Source organism: Tachysurus fulvidraco, chromosome 3 (genome assembly GCF_022655615.1).
Source record: "Tachysurus fulvidraco isolate hzauxx_2018 chromosome 3, HZAU_PFXX_2.0, whole genome shotgun sequence".
Classification (NCBI taxonomy): domain Eukaryota; kingdom Metazoa; phylum Chordata; class Actinopteri; order Siluriformes; family Bagridae; genus Tachysurus; species Tachysurus fulvidraco.
In genome coordinates this window covers 27,518,491-27,537,827 of record NC_062520.1, presented here as the reverse complement: position 1 = coordinate 27,537,827, position 19,337 = coordinate 27,518,491, and the positions used below count along the sequence as shown (strand labels likewise).

The 19,337-nt window shown below is 38.2% G+C and overlaps 1 protein-coding gene and 1 long non-coding RNA gene across 3 annotated transcripts; one reads left to right on the top strand and one right to left on the bottom strand.

The window, feature by feature from the left end:
• Positions 1-6,832: 6,832 nt before the first annotated feature.
• LOC113649129 lies at positions 6,833-9,143 on the bottom strand. The gene is made up of 3 exons (XR_003442073.2): positions 9,000-9,143; positions 7,577-7,668; positions 6,833-7,469 (listed from the first exon to the last, which is right to left on the bottom strand). It is a non-coding gene; the product is annotated as an uncharacterized LOC113649129 (long non-coding RNA).
• Positions 9,144-11,108: 1,965 nt separating this feature from the next.
• Positions 11,109-18,092, top strand: zgc:136493 (uncharacterized protein LOC692276 homolog). 2 transcript variants are annotated; one of them, XM_027154086.2, is made up of 6 exons: positions 11,109-11,265; positions 13,988-14,360; positions 14,441-14,612; positions 15,465-15,643; positions 17,368-17,464; positions 17,573-18,092. In XM_027154086.2, the coding sequence occupies exons 2-6, from the start codon at positions 13,991-13,993 to the stop codon at positions 17,724-17,726; spliced, it is 972 nt and encodes a 323-aa protein (XP_027009887.1). In that variant the 5' UTR covers positions 11,109-11,265; positions 13,988-13,990; the 3' UTR covers positions 17,727-18,092. The 2 variants fall into 2 exon arrangements, with proteins under 2 accessions (XP_027009887.1, XP_027009879.2); XM_027154078.2 differs by lacking the exon at positions 11,109-11,265 and adding an exon at positions 11,375-11,463.
• The last annotated feature ends 1,245 nt before the right edge of the window (positions 18,093-19,337 follow it).

Genomic DNA, 19,337 nt, shown 5'->3' with positions numbered 1-19,337 from the left:
GCTAGAGCTTTGTGCCAAGAAGATCTCTACCGTGATGCAACTCAATGGATCCAACTCGTATAGTTCACCATTTAGACGTTTAGAGTCTGAAGACACCCGATTTGAGACGGTTTGATCCAGAAGGGTTATGGCTAGACAACCTGGTCATGTATGCCATTGTTGGGCCTCTGAGCAAGGCCCTTAACCCTTAATTGCTCAGTTGTATAAAAATGAGATAATGTAAGTTGCTCTGGATATAAGGATGTCTGCTAAATGTTGTTAATGAAATGTAAATGTGATGCACGATTCAGCCTCAGATAAAAAAGCTAAATTTGATCCTTACTGCCTAGCATCGTTCTATGGTGTTCATGTGGATGTTAATATGACACATACCACCTACATAAACATCACCAAGTACTTCCCTTCATGCTAACTTTCCATAACAACTATTCCATAATGACAGTGGCCTTTTGTATTATATTATAATGTGTTGGATGTGTATTATAATGGATAATGTGCTAGTTATTAAGGAAAGTAGAAAAATTTAACGTTGATTTGTAATTGTGTACCATAGATTTAGACTATAGATTTGTACCATAGAATTAGAATCAGAAAGGTCTTTATTGCCAAGTATGTTTTCACGTACGATAAATTTTTTCTAGTACAGGAGCTCCACAGTGTAAACAGAATGGCAGATTGCTGCAGAACATAATGCAGTCCCATATTGACCGCATCATTCACAGACCTGTTTGCTCTGTAGGCAAACTGGAGAGGGTCCAGTAATGTCCTTCAGATAAGCCAGAACCAGTCTTTCAAATGATTTCATGACCACAGATGTTAGAGCCACAGGTCTATAGTCATTAAGTCCGGTAATTTTGAGTTTCTTTGGTATGGGGATGATCGTGGAGCTTTTGAAGCATGAGGGTACTTCACACAGCTCCAGTGATCTGTTGAATATCATTGTAAAGATGGGGGCCAGTTGATCAGCACAGGTTTTCAGACAGGCTGGTGAAACACTGTCTGGGCCTGGTGCCTTTCTTCTTTTGTTCTTCTTGAATACCTGACACACATCATGTGTTGGAGTCGGGGTTTACAGGAGGTGAGAATTGGGCTTTTTCAAACCTGCAGTAGAACTCGTTCAGGTCGTCTGCCAGTTGTTGATTCACCACAGTGCTGGGGGATGGTGTCGTGTAGTTGGTGATGGCTTTCATACTTTTCCACACTGAAGCTGAGTTGTTAAAGGTAAACTGAGCCCGTAGCTTTTCAGAACAATTTCTCTTTGCCACTCTGATCTCCTTTTCCAGTGTGTATTTGGCTTGTTTGTACAAGACTCTATCCCCATTCCTGTGAGCATCCACTTTGGCCTGACGGAGCTGGCTGAGTTTTGCAGTGAACCATGGCTTGTCATTGTTGTAAGTTAAGTGAGTCCTGGTAAGAATACACAAATCCTCACAGAAACTAATATATGATGTTACAGTGTCCGTGAGCTCGTCCAGGTCGGAGGCAGCAGCTTCAAAAACCGACCAATCAGTGAGAGAGAAACAGGCTTGTAAATCCTGCTCCACTTCCTTAGCCCATCTTTTTACAGTCCTTAATACAAGTTTAGCTGTTTTTAGTTTCTGCCTGTAGGTCGATATCAGATGAACTAAGCAGTGATCAGAGTCCCAGAGCTGCCCGTGGGACAGAGTGATATGCATCCTTTATTACTTTATTACTGTCTGATATATTTAGATTAAAGTCACAATGCCTCTGATCTCCACACTGCTTCATTATTATTATTATTATTATTATTATTATTATTATTATTATTATTATTATTATTATTATTATTATTATTATATTAAAATTTACAACAGATTTGCTTGATTACTACAAAATAATGCATGTCAGTGAGGGAAAATTGGGAAAAATATGAATCATTCCCTTCCACAGACCCTGAGGTTTGTTTGAAATTAGTGTTGAGTGCTAAAATGATCGATATGTCATATGAAGATTATGCAGATGATGGTGTGCAAAGGGTTGTAGCAGGCAGGTGTTAATGCATTTAGTCAAAGTTCATTAAAAATGTACAACCTACAATATATATATATATAATTCTGTCACACAGAAGACAACGAGTCTGGTTTCTCTCAAGGTTTCTTCTTTCTGTCATCTCATGCTCAATCGGGATCTAAATCTACATGGAGATTTTCTCTAATTCTTTTTTAAGAAAGGACCTAATGTTACAATCAAATTAAAATGAATAACACAGGTACACATTGCAGCCCAGTGTACCCAATGATTCTTACCTAACCAGATAACTAAAGGACATTCATTATCAAATTATGTCTCTTTTACCAACAACCTGAAACCTACTGATCTTTAGTAATTACTTGTCATAAGATTAATGTCTGCAGCTGGAGTTTTCTGCATTGATGCTTTTATGTTTTGCACGTCCTTCATCGGGTAATATTAAATGCAATAGCAGATTGTGTTTGGTATGTTTAGGTGACTAAATAACCACATGATGGATCAATTCTGTCACACTTACAGGAATCATGAAAATACATGAATCATGCATCCTTGCACCACCGAAAAACTATCATTACACTTCTGTATGTCCATCCATATTTATTCTGTTTATTCCGTGTTTGTGTATATATATATATATGTATATATTCATAATGACATTCCTTTTGTACAGCTATATCTGTCATATCACTTCATACTGTATCATACTTATATAAAAAAATACACACTATATTTTCCCTTATTCAGTCATATGTACATATTACTACACCTTCTGTACCTCATACCCTTATTTATTACACTGCCACTTGTAAATAAGTAATCTATGCACTTCTGGTTAGATGCATTTCATTAACTGCATTTCATTGGCACTGTACATGTACCTTGCACAATGACAATAAAGTTGAATCTAATCTAATCAAATCTAATAATTTCCTGAAATAATTTCTTCAACTTCAAGTCAGACGTCATACTATAAATATTTTTTGGACACACAAATAACACTGTTTCAGCCACATATTTACAATTCAATCATTCCTAATTAAGGTAAAATTTAAGCTAAAATTAAGCTTCTTAAGCTAAATCTGATGCAACATCTGGAAACATATTTTGAGTATGGACCATCACTGTCTGATTTCTTTCTGCTGACTGTGTGTATATATTCATTACTGACACATTGCACATTTATCAGCTGTTATTGCTGAAATCTGTCTTTATTCCAAGGAACATTTGAAGTGTGTGTTTGTAGTCCTTTACCATCCATGTCTGTGCTCTTGAAAGATTAATCATGTCTCCTGTCTGCCTTTCTGCAAGTCAGGCATGGGAGAAACGTTATCGTTCCAATGGGGCCTGAGGGCAAATAGGCTGCTTTAATTGGAACTGGGTTAAAAATAACACCAGAGAGAATCAGAGCCATAGCGTAGCTCAAGTACCAGCTTCATTACAGCACAAGTCTGTGGGTCAGGAAGTGCTAAGGACAGGAAAAGCATACTGCAAGCACCTGACACAACCTGTGGGACCTGTCAAGGATGCCATGGTTTAAACCCTCAAATCTAATTTATACAAGTAAACATACATACTGTATATCTTTGAGCAGTTGAGGATTAAGAGACTTGTTCAAGGGCAATATTATCAGCTCACAACCTCGTTACATAAAAAAAAAAGATTTCTGAAATTTATTTTAAAAATTTAGTAAGATTTATTTATGCATTAATGCATCTAATAATGTACAGTATATTATATATTATCTATTTCGTACTAAAGTAGTTTACAACCCGAAGCATCCTCACATACCCTCTGTAGGTTGGTGAACTGACTCGGCAAACACTGCTCTCCCAAGTTTAGATATTTCTTAAACCATTTTGAAATTTGATGTGTGTTTGTGGAAGTGGATAATGGCAAAAACAATGCAGATTTCTGAGGACTTCAGAAAAAAAGTTGCTGATTGGGTTGGATTAGGCTATAAAACCATCTCTAAAGAGTTTGGACTCCACAAATCTATAGTCAGACTGTAGATAGTCAGATTCTATACAAATGGAGGAAATGTAAGACCATTGCTACCGTCCACAAAAGTGTTCAACCAACAAAGGTCACTCCAGAAGGAAGACATGGAATAACAACTAGTCTGTTGGGTCAAAAAGGAACCCAGGAAAACCTCTATGCAACTGAACTAGGAACCTCTTTTACTTTGGCTTATGTTAACGTTTGTGAGACTGCCATCAGGTGAACACTGAACAATCTTGGTGTGCAAGGCAGAGTTGCATGGAGAAAGCCACTACTCTGTCTACTACAAGTACATTGCTGCCCATCAGAGGTTTGCTAAAGGTCATATGGACAAGCAAGAGGACCATTAGAAAAATAATTTGTGGACAAATGAGACCAAGATAGAACTTTTTGGTTTAAATTAGAAACGTTATTTTGGGACAAAGGAACATTTTGCATGCCAGCATAAGAACATTATACCTTCTGTGAAACATGGTGGTGGTGGTGGTAGTATCATGCTTTGGGCCTGCATTGCTGTATCTGGGCCAGGACAGTTTGCCATCATTGATGGAATGATGAATACAGAATGATAACTAAATGAATTCTAAAGGAAAATGTGATGACATCTGTCCATGAACTGCATCTCAAGAGAAAATGTGTCACACACCAAGACAATGATCCCATGTCTGTGTACCACAAAAATGATTAAAGAGGAACAAAGATAATGTTTTGGAATGGCCAAGTCAATGTCCTGACTTCAATTGAAAAGAAATGTTGTGCAAGCAGTTCACGTGAGGACACCCACCAAAATCCCAGAGTCAAAGCTGTTCTGTACTGAAGAATCAGATGAAATACTTCTAAGCTGTTGTGCAAGACTGACCACAAGTTACCAGAAATTTTACGTACAGTTATTGCTGCACAAGGGCTCACAACAGATACTGAAATCAAAGGTTCACATACTTTTGCAAGTCACAGATATGTAATGATGGATCATTTTTCTGAATAATTAAATAAAGAAGAAGAAGAATTTTTATTTCATTTTTCAATATCAATTTGATTTTGTTCATTTTTTTTATTTTTAGGACTTCTAGGAAAGTCTTTTAGGACTTCTTTTAGGAAAATCTGATGACGTTTTGGGTCAAATTTATGCAAAAATATAGTAGATTCTAAAGGGTTTACAAACTTTCAAGCAACACTGTATAAATTATGTGGAACTGTACTTAGTCCCTATGACTATGGTTGAAATGACAAAAACGTCTTAGACATGACTATATTTGTAGCACAGCACTGTTGAATTGTTTGGAAGGTGAAGGTGTGCGTTTACAAACTTCTGTGGGAAAAAAAAGGTTGTTCCGAAGAGCTCAGTGAATTCAAGTATGGTACTGTGACAGGATGATTAATAAGTCAGTTTGTAAAAAAATGTCACTGCTAGACCCATTATTGGAAAGTGGAAGCAGCACAAAAAGTCATAGAGTGGGCTCACCAAGTGCTGGCATTAATATCAACATAAAATCCGTGTGGTCGGTGCTTCGTGGAATGTGTTTCCATTGCCGAGCTGCGTGCAAGCCTAACATCACCAAGTACAATGCCAAGCACGGGAAGTAGTGGTGTCATCACTGGATACTGGAGCAGTGGAAATGTTTTCTTTACACATCACGCTTCTCTGTTTGGCAGTCTGATGAGTGAGTGTGGGTTTGGCAGATGCCAGAAGAATGTTGCCTGCCTGACTGCATTGTGCCAGGTTTGGTGATGGAGTGATATAGGTATGGGGCTGTTTTTCACAGGTTGAGATGCTGTGCTTCCAGGTTTGTGGGAATAGTTTGGAGAAGGTCCTTTTCTATTCCAGCATGCCTGTGCCCTTGTGCACAATGCAAGGTTTATAAAGTTAAGGTTGTATGTGTGGAAGAACTAGACTGGCCTACACAGAGAACTGACTTCAACCCTACTGAACACCTTTGGGATGAACTGGAAGATTGCAAGCAAAGCCTTTTCACCCAACATTAGTGTCTGACCTCATAAATGCTCCACTGGACAACTGGGCAAAAATTCCCACACAATTACTTGAAACTTTTGTGGAAAACCTGCCCAGAAGAATGGAAGCTGTTCTAGTTGCTGTAAAGGTGACACCGACTTCATATTAATGTCTATTTATTTTTAATTTGTCATTAAAGTCCTTAAAATGGTCAAATGTCAAAATACTTTTGTCCATATAGTGTATGTAATAAAATGAACTAACTTACGGTAATCTCGGTGATTATTATTTTTTTCTCAGCATGATCTGTGGTATTCATAATGTAGATTTATAATGTAGATTTATTGTGGATAAAGTGATTAAATATTTTAGGATTTAAGAAATTCATTTAGCAGTAACTGAATTCTGACTTGGGGACATGAAATCACATTCACTCTCTCACTCACTCATTTTCTACCGCTTATCCGAACTTCTCGGGTCACGGGGAGCCTGTGCCTATCTCAGGCGTCATCGGGCATCAAGGCAGGATACACCCTGGACAGAGTGCCAACCCATCGCAGGGCACACACACTCTCATTCACTCACACACACACACACACACACACACACACACACACACACACACACACACACACACACACACACACACACACACACTCTCTCTCTCATTCACTCACGCAATCACAAACTATGGACAATTTTCCAGAGACGCCAATCAACCTACCATGCATGTCTTTGGACCGGGGGAGGAAACCGGAGTACCCGGCGGAAACCCCCGAGGCATGGGGAGAACATGCAAACTCCACACACACAAGGCAGAGGTGGGAATCGAACCCCCAACCCTGGAGGTGTGAGGTGAACGTGCTAACCACAAAGCCACCGTGCCCCCCTGAAATCACATTAAAGAATGTAAAAAAAAAAACATATGATGAAGTGACAAATGTATTAAAAACATTATATTTGTATCACAATGCTTTTGGAAAACTTCTCATTTCAGAAAACTGTGATTTTCATAAAAATGAATTTACCTTCTTTCTATATAACGGTCAAATTCACTCAATCATTTTGTACAAGTGCTGTAATTTTAAAACTCTGTACGGATCGGTTGGACCTAGTAGTTGTGCCAGCTGGACCGTATGGGTTCAGGATGTTCAGGCTGAAAGCTCGAGCACTTTGAAGCTGGCCGATCTGAGACACCCGCCGACTCGCATTATGCTTAGTTTTCCCCACAGACTTACAGGTTTTTGCAAAACATTACAAACAAATGCAAACATGTAAGTGCTCTTGTATCATTTGAAACATTTCCCTTCCTTTTCTTAAGCAATGTACCATCTATGTAAGGACATCACCAAATAATACTGTTATTCCCTGCTCTCTAATGGAAATGATGAGGCAGATGGTGGGTACAGGAAAGTGAAACATCACAGCAGGCTGCTTAGCATTAATTCAGTCCAAGATTCTGCAGGATACAGTGCTTGGCCTTGTCCAAGCCTGTATATTTAGATTATTAGTCTCTTTGGTCAGCTCTCTAAGGGGAAAAAAGGGTTTTAGTGTGATAGAGTTAAAAGATTTCTCTTAATGTGATTTGAATAGTTTTATAAATTATAACCAGTAGCTTTTAAATAAATTAAATACCTTTGACTTAAATCCTGTGAGTGACATTTCTCTTAATGTGCAAACACACAGGCTGAGACGACCGAGCTTGTACTCCATATGTGCTGTATAAGCTGGAAAATAACATCAGTTGTCAGTCTACCAGTCTATCCAGATCAGTCTGTGTTATGGCAGCTGGTATCTTCTCTCATCAAGCTGGATTTAATATCTAGTGGGGTTTACAAACTTCACACCTGAATTCAGTTCCATCCATAAATAGTTTACATTATCAGTGCAATGATTATCGCTATGGCGCCTCTTCACGCCCATCTGAGGAACTACATCCTGTACACAATACTTCAAATCTGGCAGGAGTTTGGGTGACTTGAAGAAGTGAAGAACAGGTTGAAGCAGGTGAGAGGATTATTTAGTGACTAGAGCCAGAAAGGGACCATCTAAAAAGTTACAGCTTTTTAGTTGCAACTACGTAAGATTGCTCACATAATTCCCCCTGCTTCAGTTTTAGCTTCTACAGAAAATAGATTTTGTAGACTTTTTTTTGGATAGAATTTAATTGCTTGGTGTTTTTTTTGTTTAATAAATTTAAAATTAAAATTTACTATTGTATTTACTCTCTCTCTCTCTCTCTCTCTCTCTCTCTCTCTCTCTCTCTCTCTTTCTCATATATATATATATATATATATATATATATATATATATATATATAGATATATATATATAGATATATATATATAGATATAGATGTATCCCCACGCACCATTACGGACAGAAGTCAAGTCAAAAACACTTCTATTGTCATTTCAACCATATATAGCTGTTGCTGTACACAGTGAAATGAGATGTTTCTCCAGGATTGTGGTGCTACATAAAACAAAGAGAAAGCTAAGGATTTAGTAAGTAGTCTTAGCCACATAAAGTGCATCTGTGCAACCTGGTGCAAACAGTGCAGGACATAAGACTTTTTTTGTTTTTGACAGTGCAAACAAAAAAAATACAAGACATTAATTAAACAAAAGTCAAAAGACAATAAACAAAAGACAATATACAAAAACAGTGTAAATACTGTATGTTCAATCAGTATTACATGTGCAGAAATACTGGTTCCTTCACGATCCTGGGAACCACTGGGACATAAAGTGTGATATTCAAAGTGACTCTATTGTGAAAAAAGGCGCAGCAGAGGTTGCATTTCATTTGTCAACTGAAAAAGTACAACCTGCCACAGGCACAGATTACTCAGCTGTTTTTGTGTCAGTTCTGCACTCTTCTATAACTGTTTGTTTTGGGTTAGCCAGCAAATTAGATTTAAGAAGACTGTTAGAATGGACTGTTAGGACAGCAGAAAGAATCACTGATGTTCACCTGCCCAACCTTCAGGACTTGTACAACTGTATTTTCCCCCAATGCCATATCCGGTTTAAACAGCTAATACAGGGATTATTACCTGCTTTCGGTAATTCATTCTGTAATTCATTTTCCATCTCTCAAGTTTTGGAAGACAGGCAAGCGTGACATCTCCAACAGCCACCCCCCCATCTAAAACAAACAAACAAACAAACAAACAAACAAACAAACAAATAAATAAAGGGGGGAGTATAATAATAATTAAATAATAATTGTTTTGTTTGGTGGGGGGCATGATGGCTTAGTGGTTAGCACGTTTGCCTCACACCTCCAGGGTTGGGGGTTCGATTCCCGCCTCCGCCTTGTGTATGCGAAGTTTGCATGTTCTCCCTGTGCCTCGGTGGTTTCCTACCCCGGTCCAAATACAAGCATGGTAGGTTTATTGGCATCTCTGGAAAATTGTCCATAGTGTGTGAGTGAATGAGAGTGTGTGTGTGCCCTGCGATGGGTTGGCACTCTGTCCAGGGGGTATCCTGCCTTGATGCCCGATGACGCCCGAGATAGGCACAGGCTCCCCGTGACCCGAGAAGTTCAGACAAGCGGTAGAAAATGAATGAATGAATGTTTTGTTTGGTAAGGATCACTGACCGCAATTTAACCAAATACAAAGTATTTGTTTAATTTCCATTTATTAATTTGTCTGTGTGTGTGTGTGTGTGTGTGTGTGTGTGTGTGTGTGTGTGTGTGTGTGTGTGTGTGTCTCCTTAATGTTGCTCGCATTTAAAAGAGTTCTCAAGCCCAGCCATTTTTAGGGTCATGATTGAGGACAATGTCCTGTCCAGAGACACGCTGTTTCGTGTTGCAGCCACCATTTTGTTCAAGCCGACCATCGAAAATACCCTCTGAATATGTTTGTTTGTTTACAATGGTTATCTTACCCAGATAGTGCTATTTTCTGATTGCCTATTGTGTAGCTCTTTTTTTAATGGCTGATGTCAGGCTCGACTAAGAACTCCAGGGAAGACGCGCTTGTTGTGCGGTGCGGCATTAAATATATGATAAATAGTCAAAAAAATAATAATTTCGTCAGAAATACGATGTGTGGCGGGAGAGCGTGAGAAATAAGCGTTTTAAATATAAAATATCTAAACATATAAAAAATATAAAATATCTCATGAGAAATTTTTGAAGGGGGACACACAAATAACAGTCTAATTGTACTTATAAAGACGTCCTCACAGTGAAAATCTTTGCTTTTATCATTATTATGTAGCATGGAGACGTTATGGTTATTTTCAAAGTTTTTCTTCAAAGAAAGTAAAACAATCATATAAATAATCACAAAAAACAAAGAATTAAAAAATGGTTTACAATTTTATTTAAAATTAATTAAGACACTTAAAACGGTGGCACGGTGGCTTAGTGGGGAGACACTTAAAAACAATACAAATTGATTATACAAAAAAAATATACAGTAAATGCACAGCTAAACAATATGCTAATTGTGGCCGTTAATGTTAAGTTAACATTATGCCAAGTCGTCCCAAATAAAACAATGCATGGGAAACGGCTTTGGCGTGTTAGTTACAGTGCACTAACAAGCTATTGTAAACAAGCTAACGTTAACAAGCTATTGTAAACAAGCTAACGTTAACAAGCTATTGTAAACAAGCTAACGTTAACAAGCTATTGTAAACAAGCTAACGTTAACTAGATAAGTAAGATTTTAATTTTACTATATTAAAGAGAATCGCTTTATTTAAAGTGAATAAAACCCCCTACTTAATGGAGTTCAACATTAACTGAGCCACACACACACACACACACACACACACACACACACACACACACACACACCTATGACTCGTGTGTGTAGAGTAGGCGAGATGACCTGGGAAGTGGGTCAAACCACTGTGAGGAAGGGGGGGGGGGCTCAACTGTTTCTAAGTGATTTTTGCGTTGTTGTTTTTTTCTACTTACACAATTATTTAGGTATACATACATATATTTTTCACAATAGAGAGTACGATATTTTTTAAATAATTTTTTGTATCCCCCGGGATTTACGCCCATGTATGTATGTGTGTATGTTATACACATGTGTACACATGTGTGTACGTTATACACATACACACATATGTGTGTATGTGTGTATGTATCAAGACTTTAAAACCCACAATAAATTCCTTGTGAGTCTGCGCACACTTGGCGAATAAAACATTCTGATTCTGATGTCATGCACTTTTTAGACGAGCCCTTACTTACTCCACATAAAGAGCCAGATATTTTCGTTCCTGAAGCAGTCTTCAGTAAACTTTCACGCGAGCTCCCAAAGGACTTTCAAAGCACCTTCTCTAGGCTTCAAAGTAAGACATGCACTTTTCTGCATTCATTACTTACGCACTACAAGAGAGATTCTCGAATGGTAATCGAATATATATTTAACCTCCATGCGAATCTCCACCACCTACTGGATATGTTACATGTTATATGAGTCCACTGATAGCACCATATCCTTTATTACACCAAATCAAAAACCACTAGGATTTATGTCATTAGTTACTGTAAGTTGGACATTTTATCCAGTAGATTACATACAGTATACTTAAACAAAACTGTCTGTTATTTTATTTCATTTTTTTGTTGTAGTTGTTTTGATTTGTTTGTTTTTGTCGTTTTTGTGACAAAAATTGAGCCAAAATTCAGAATTAGTATTAGTATTAGTATTAGTATTAGGCTTTCCAAGTGTCGACAAAGTGTTTGTTTCTTAATGATTGAGCCATGCCTCAAAGATTAATTGTCAGTTGTAACTTGATCAGGTTATTCAGGTTTTTTTTCTCCTTCAAATTTTTATAATATTTATGCAGTGATATCACTGTAGTGTTTAGGCTGGGCTCCAGGAATGAAAGTCCAAGAGAGTTTAATGATTTCTTTTTTTGAATATATTAAGTACACTTGAAGCCAAAGGTTTACACACACACCAAGGCAAACTAATTTTTTCCTTAAGTCAGTGAGTGTATCTATTTTTATAAGAAGTAATCAATCCATAATAACAGCTAAGGGACAGATTTAATTTTGTTTGTATTTAATGTATAAGACATATACAAAATTTCATATATACAAAAAAAGAGTCAAAATTTAACCTGGATTTGGTTAATATTTGATGGCATTGCATTTTATTGGAATAGACTGCAGGGGGATGGGGTGGGCTGTGGCTCATCTGTTTTCTGAAGTGGACCAGTCCCATTTCCAGCAAAAACAAACAAGCGTGATCTGCATCTTAATTGTGATGAATGTCGACTTTAGGGTGACCCAAGTAGACTAATCACCCCTACACATCCATGGAACAACTGCGTTTCTGTGTGCACATAATGGAGGAACTCTTCTTGACTCTCAATATTACCTGCTCATGTGCCTGAAATAATTGTGGAGGCTAATGAGAACCAAGTGCCTCCTTCCGTCTTCACCAGAGCTCCCTGACTATCTGTCTCACTACAGCGGATTGGGAGAACAGCTGATGTCACTTTACTCAATAGTTTACAGTTACAGTCCATGTACTGTGTTTTTTATTGCTGTGTATTTAATGTCTAGTGTATGTGTTGTTATGCAAATCTTTATTCTATCGTGTTGCACCTTAGTCCTGAATAAATATCGATTCATTCCAATATATTCAAGCTCTATAGATGAATAACAATAAAATCCTACTTGACACCTGACTTGATAACGTGAGGCTGTCACCCACGTGCTTTTAGTGATTTTAGCTGATATTTACACGTGCATGTGGTAACAACTTATAACAACCTTGGTGGCAGACTACCCAATTTTTAGGTCAGCAAACATATAAGACCAGTTTCCAGTCTTTGAATAATAACGCTTAATATTTGGATGTATTTCCCTTGCTTGCAATAAATTTACAGGCTTACTGCTTTTATAAAATTGTCATTACAAGTAACTGCATGTACTTCTTCAGCAACATTTATCAGATTAATGTCCAAGCATCACAGAAGCATCAACTCACAAATTTTAAACTCAATTTAACTCGCCAGCCCACTAGGTGGCATTAGTGCACCTTTCAGCTTGAATCAACATGATTGCAGTGTTGAGCACTACATATGACTGTAACAGAATGGGTACAACACAATTAACATTGTAGACTGGATTATTATCGTGCTTTATCGTGCGGCCAAACTGTAATGTGTATATTGTACAAAACCTGGCAGTTGATTTAAATCCAGTTATTTTTGTTTGTTTGTTTGTTTGTATTGTTAGTGTAACAAAATAATTATGCAATTCAATTCAATTTAATTAATTTCAGCATGTACTTTTTTTTTAAATCTTCTAATCCTGTCGATCTCTTTTAACGACTCGTCCACACTTAGCTCACCCTGTACAGTATATCAAAATTCTCAACAAATTCTGACATTTTAAAACAATTTATTTGGTGCAGAAATACTAACGTAACGAGGCTTTTGTTACATGAGTGTGTTTAAAGAGATTGGAACGTAGCTCAGCCAATCAGTATCAAGGCCCAGAACAACACTTAATACACAATTTTAATCTTATCAGTTCATAACAATTGTTCCTGCCAGATTTTGTGACTCTGCGCATCTGATTTTTACTGTTGATCTGATTTTTACTGTTTACTGGTGGTAGTTTGCCTCTTGTGTTATGGCCTCTATATTTCTGCTCTTAAAGTCTTTTTTTCTTACATTGGGACCTCCTGTGGATGTCAGTGACTGTTTTTTATATGTATCTCCAAGCTCTTACAATATTATCAACTGCTGTTGTTTTCCTTGGCTGACTTAACATCTGGTTGGTGGTAAACTAGTGTTTTTTTTTCAGGAGAATCCATTTGTTTTATTGGTTATACCCTGTGTGCACAGTAGTTACAATGATTTCCCCCTCTGTTCTCAGCTTCAAAATGGTTTGCAGTTCAAACCAAGAAAAGATATTCATATCAGGAAATCATAGCTGAAAATCTGATCTGTCTTCGTACGCTAATTTTTAGATCCAAATCCCAAATGTCTTCAGTGTAAAGCCAAAAAAAGAACTGCTTATTAACAATGAATTAAATTCTGTCTTTTACAGATTATGGAGAAACCCTGCATACTGGCCCCAATTATTGGACCAAAGGGTATCTACATGTGTTTTAAGCCGTTCATTGAGAAGCATTTCACAATAATCGAGTATGAAGAATTTTATGAAAGGAAGGAACATTTTGCAGAGAAGATCCAGGCAATCTTTGTGTGGGGTAAACCCTTAAATGTGAATCGGGAACTTTTACAGGCATTACCCAAACTTCAGGTTGTTGCGAATGGTGGTGTAGGAGTGAACCACCTGGATATACCGCTAATCAATAGTTTTGGAGTGAAGGTCTGCAACACTCCCCACGTAGTTGATAATTCCACAGCAGACATTGGGATGGGACTGATGTTGGCATCAGCAAGGAAAATTCTTGAAGGTAGGGATACGCATTTACAAATTTGTTAACTTATTTCACTCACTAGATGCTCACTAGTTGCTATTTTATTTCTTATGCAGGACATAACTTTTCAAAATACCATGAATCAGAATACATGCCAGAGTCTTCTTTAGGCAATGATGTCAGTGGTGCCACCTTGGGTATCATCGGTATGGGGCGAATTGGATTTAAGGTTGCCAAAAGAGCTCAAAGTTTTGACATGCGAATCCTCTATCATAACAGAAATCGAAGGTAAGGACTCACATGTGCTGTACATTAGATTCAACTAGATGTGTATAAAATATATATATATATATAATGTAACAGTCCAGTGTGTGGAAACACTTTAGTTAACGTTGCTGATCAATTGGAATTTATTATTATTTACTGATTATATTTTATTTTTCTGTATCAAATGGTCAAAAAATGTTTACAGTATAAATAAGGATTGCAATTTTTTTAATTTCAGGCAAATGCACTTTAAATCTGCTCCCAATATAATCCAGTGCCAGGCTAGACGCTATCCCGCTGGGTCTGAATGTGGCAGAATCCTTCTGTCAGTAAAGCAGGGTGTCGTCGTGGATAAAATTCACACCTAAATGCTGGATAGAAAAAATAAAGCTGATTTATTAAATGTAACATACAAAACTGAAACTAAAAAATCAGGCAACGCGGCTTAAGACTGAAACTAATTAGACACATAAAGGACAGGTGTGCTGAGGCGGGAAGGAATAGACAAGGGTGGGGCAGACACGTGAACACAAGACATAAACAAAAGGCACATGGAAAAAGTCCGGGCTAGATCCTAACAGGTTTAAACTATTCTTAAAGAACCAGACGTCTCTGGATTATTGTACAGTAAAATTATCTTTCTTAGTTTGAGTTAAACCACTTTGTTGCCATCTGTGGGTTATTTTGGGGTTAGAAGGTGAAACAAATGTTTAACATTGAAATACACACGTGTCACACATTTGCATTCAGGTTTGTTACCTGGTAAGGGTTTTAAAATAATATGAATAATATCATTTATGTCCGAGGAAACAACATGCATTGTTGTTCATTTCTATTTCATTAAAACCAATCATTGTTCCTTGGTGATTACAGGACAGAAGAGGATGAGAGGGCTGTAGGTGCTGTGTATTGTGAGAAAATGGAGGAGCTGCTGCAGAAGTCTGACTTTGTAATGATTGTGGTCTATCTGTCTCCTCACACACACAAGCTGATTGGCACTAAAGAACTCGCCATGATGAAGCCCAGCAGTACCCTCATTAATATTAGCAGAGGTAAAGGCATATTATACTTCCCACAAAATAAATGGCTGTCATTCATTTTATACATTTCCTTTGTTTAGTTGGTATGTATGCTGTCTTTCTTAAAAATATCTCAGAGGTACCCTGTGTACAACCATCTAGTTTTGTTGTAGAAGGCTACAATGGACCACGTGTCATAAGGTGGGGACCAACATTTATCAATGTTTTGACATAGAAACACAACGTTCTCCAGCTTGTAGATCACCAGCCATTGTGGCCAAATAAATGTTGCTTTCTACCTGGCTTTTAGTTGTTGTTTTTTTGCTCTTAGTTTCTGTGACTGGCCAAAAAGTTCTTTCCACAGCATGTCATAATTATATTTGTGTGTGTGTATATATATATATATATATATATATATATATATATATATATATATATATATATATATATATATATATATATATATATATATATAATTATAATTACATAAAAATTATTATTAGTAATTAGTAATTATATGACATGCTGTGAAAAGAACTTTATGGGCTGTTGTTTTTTGGTCACAGCCTCTTAACCATTCTCAGGTTGACTCTGATCTCCCATCGATATCTAGCTTCACTTTGTGCTGAGGGCATCACTCTGTCCTTATATCTCTGTCTGTGAAGATTACCAGTCATCCAAGTGCTGTTATCTTGAAGTCGAGTTATGTCAACTTTGTTTTAACTTTGATTGTTAGATTGAAATGTTTCACTACTCATCCAAGCAGCTTCTTCAGTCTGAGGGAAGTTGGCAGGATTGCAGAAATATGTCCTCCTACACCTTAAACACTAAGCTACCACATGAATTTCTTCTTGTGTTTGGTGTGGACAAGTCTCTGTCTTAGTCTCTAAGGTCTTCAGGTTGGAAAGGTTTCTACAAAGCTATCCAGGAAGGGGAGGATCCTTGAACCTGGAGGATTCATTCATTCATTCATTTTCTACCACTTATCCGAACTTCTCGGGTCACGGGGAGCCTGTGCTATCTCAGGCGTCATCGGGCATCAAGGCAGGATACACCCTGGACGGAGTGCCAACCCATCGCAGGGCACACACACACTCTCATTCACTCACACACTCATGACAATTTTCCAGAGATGCCAATCAACCTACCATGCATGTCTTTGGACCGGGGGAGGAAACCGGAGTACCCAGAGGAAACCCCCGAGGCACGGGGAGAACATGCAAACTCCACACACACAAGGCAGAGGCGGGAATCGAACCCCAACCCTGGAGGTGTGAGACGAACGTGCTAACCACTAAGCCACCGTGCCCCCCTTGTGGAGGATACAAATTTGTTAAATTCTGCCAACTTTACTCAAACTGAAGAAGCTGCTCGGATGAGTGGTAAAACAATTCGATCTAAAAAGAAAGAAGTCCAGTTGACGTGACTCAACTCCAGACCCCTTATAGATGGTGGTGGTGCGAAATGCTTTGTTTTTGGTTTCTTCCACCTTGCTTTGTACACTGAGAGCACGTTGTCATGATGCCATCTGTTCCTTTTTTGCCAGTGCTGTCTTATATCCTGATAGCATCCTAGTGAACATTTGGTCCAATTGCTTCAGGAACCCACTTGCCTGAGCATAGGCCGGTTTGGTAACAGTAAAATCATCCATTAATCACCCAGATTGTTGGATTTTGGGCTCCTAGGGAAGTTCTTTTGGCTTTTGAAGTTCACCTGTAAAATAAGTATTAAAAATTGTTAATTTTTTTCTTGTTAAGGTTTGGTTGTTGACCAAGATGCTTTGGTTGATGCTCTCCAAAAGAAAGTCATTAAAGCTGCAGCGCTTGATGTCACATATCCCGAGCCTCTTCCAAGGTACAATCTGTTGTTTTTATTTTGTTACTTTTATCAGAGATAAAAAGTTATAAGTGAATAAAATGCATTAATCTAATTTTCTATTGGTTATAATATTTATTGTTATAGAGATCACCCTTTATTGTCGCTTCCAAACGTAATTGTCTTACCACACATGGGGACGCACACCGTGGAGACCTCTCGAATCATGCTGGAGAGAATGGTTGTCAATACCCTGGCAGTTCTTAATGGAGAACAGCCTCCAGATGAAGTGAAGATATAGATCACACCTACCTGTCACATGCCTCACTTTTAAGCTTTACTTTTAAGAATCTTCAGGGCTACTTAATTAAATACAGTAAAAGTATCTGTGGGTGACACAACAAGCATTCCACGTGACAAAAAAAATCCATCTTCTTGCCATTAAAAATAAACAAACCTTTTCCACAGATTCTCCATATTCTGTATAAACAAAGCATAAGTGGGGACAGTGATGGAAATAATTAAATAAAGCAGTTAGAGCAAGAAAGCTTTCAATAAATCAGTATAGTTGTTTATTGCAAATAATTCATGTTCATGCTTAATTCAAATAATTCATGCAAATTCATGCTTGAATGTCAATAAAAGAACATAAAATTCCCAACACTGATCAACCGTGTGCTCAGATTTTATTCTCCTCAAATAGTAAAGGCAGGTTGAGGCATTTTGAACTGGAAAACATTGAATATTTATCATCATCATCCTGTGGGTCACCTCAAACCTAGATGGCTGAAGTGCCGGATACTAATAAACAGTCCTGTCAGGACTTGGACATTCTCTGCCGGGAACATTAGGGAGCGTTCCGGCAGTGTGTTTTGCGTCAAGTGTCTCGTCCTTCTCACCTATTTGTAATTGGACTCATTATCATTTCTATTTATTTCCCCTGCGTTGCAGTTAGTCCTTGTCTGTTGTGTGTCAGTTCCTGGTTCATGGTTTGCCGGTTCTTGTTTCATGTGCTTGTATATTTATGTTCCCTGTCTGTTTCTTTTTTTTTTTTTTTTTTGTTATTAAATTTTGTGGGTTTTTTACTTGTTAATCCTGTGTTTGGGTCTGATTTTTATCCCCACCATTTCTGACAGTAGGACTGCACCACTTACAGACCTAACAGGACACTCCAAGCTTACTTGGCGGCTTCGGGACCTGGCAGGTTTTCCATGGGGATGCCACCTCACATCTTGACATCAAGAGGTCAGGGGTCGTACTGGTCTGTTTTTTTATTAGAATTTTTTTTTCCCCTCTGGATATGCCCCTTTTCCCCCTCTCCATTCTGCTTCAGTGGGGACACGGTACAGTTCAGGCGAGCTGTGGAGGATGGTTCCTTCCCTCCTTTCGGGACATGGGTCGGGTTGCGGGTTGTTGCGCGGACGTTTGTTCAACTGTGGACGTTGCTTGGTCCTTGTGCTCAGCTGACCCATCTGCTCAGCTATGGATATTGCTCGGCCCCCTCTGGCTATACCACGGTGTGCCTTGCTCCCCCACCTGACTTGCCGCGTGCTTCGCTTCCCCTAGCCAGCCGGCACTCCTTTACATTCTACTTTCTAATGTTTGCGGCCTGGACAATAAAACAGACTACATCCAAATTAAACGGAACACAGCGTGAGTTTAGAGACTGCTTCGTCATTGTTTTTAGGGAGACATGGCTCAGCATCAGGGTTCTGGGTGCTGCCATTTAGCTAGATGGGCTTACCTCATTTTGTGCGACAGAAATGCAGACCATTCCTCCCCACATCAACCAGGTACTTTGTCTAACCATGGCCTATATGTGAGGAGAACTCTAAGTATAGTTAACCCACGGAAGTCTGCTGGACCAGACAACATTCCTGGTAGGGTGCTCATGAAATGTACAGAACAGCTA

Excerpts from the sequence above, each read along its gene's own strand:
- zgc:136493 (XM_027154078.2), top strand. The coding sequence starts at position 11,383 with ATGTTATATGAGTCCACTGATAGCACCATATCCTTTATTACACCAAAT. Across the intron at positions 11,464-13,987 it reads GATTTATGTCATTAGTTACT|ATTATGGAGAAACCCTGCAT; the intron begins GTAAGTTGGACA and ends TGTCTTTTACAG. Across the intron at positions 14,613-15,464 it reads TATCATAACAGAAATCGAAG|GACAGAAGAGGATGAGAGGG; the intron begins GTAAGGACTCAC and ends TGGTGATTACAG.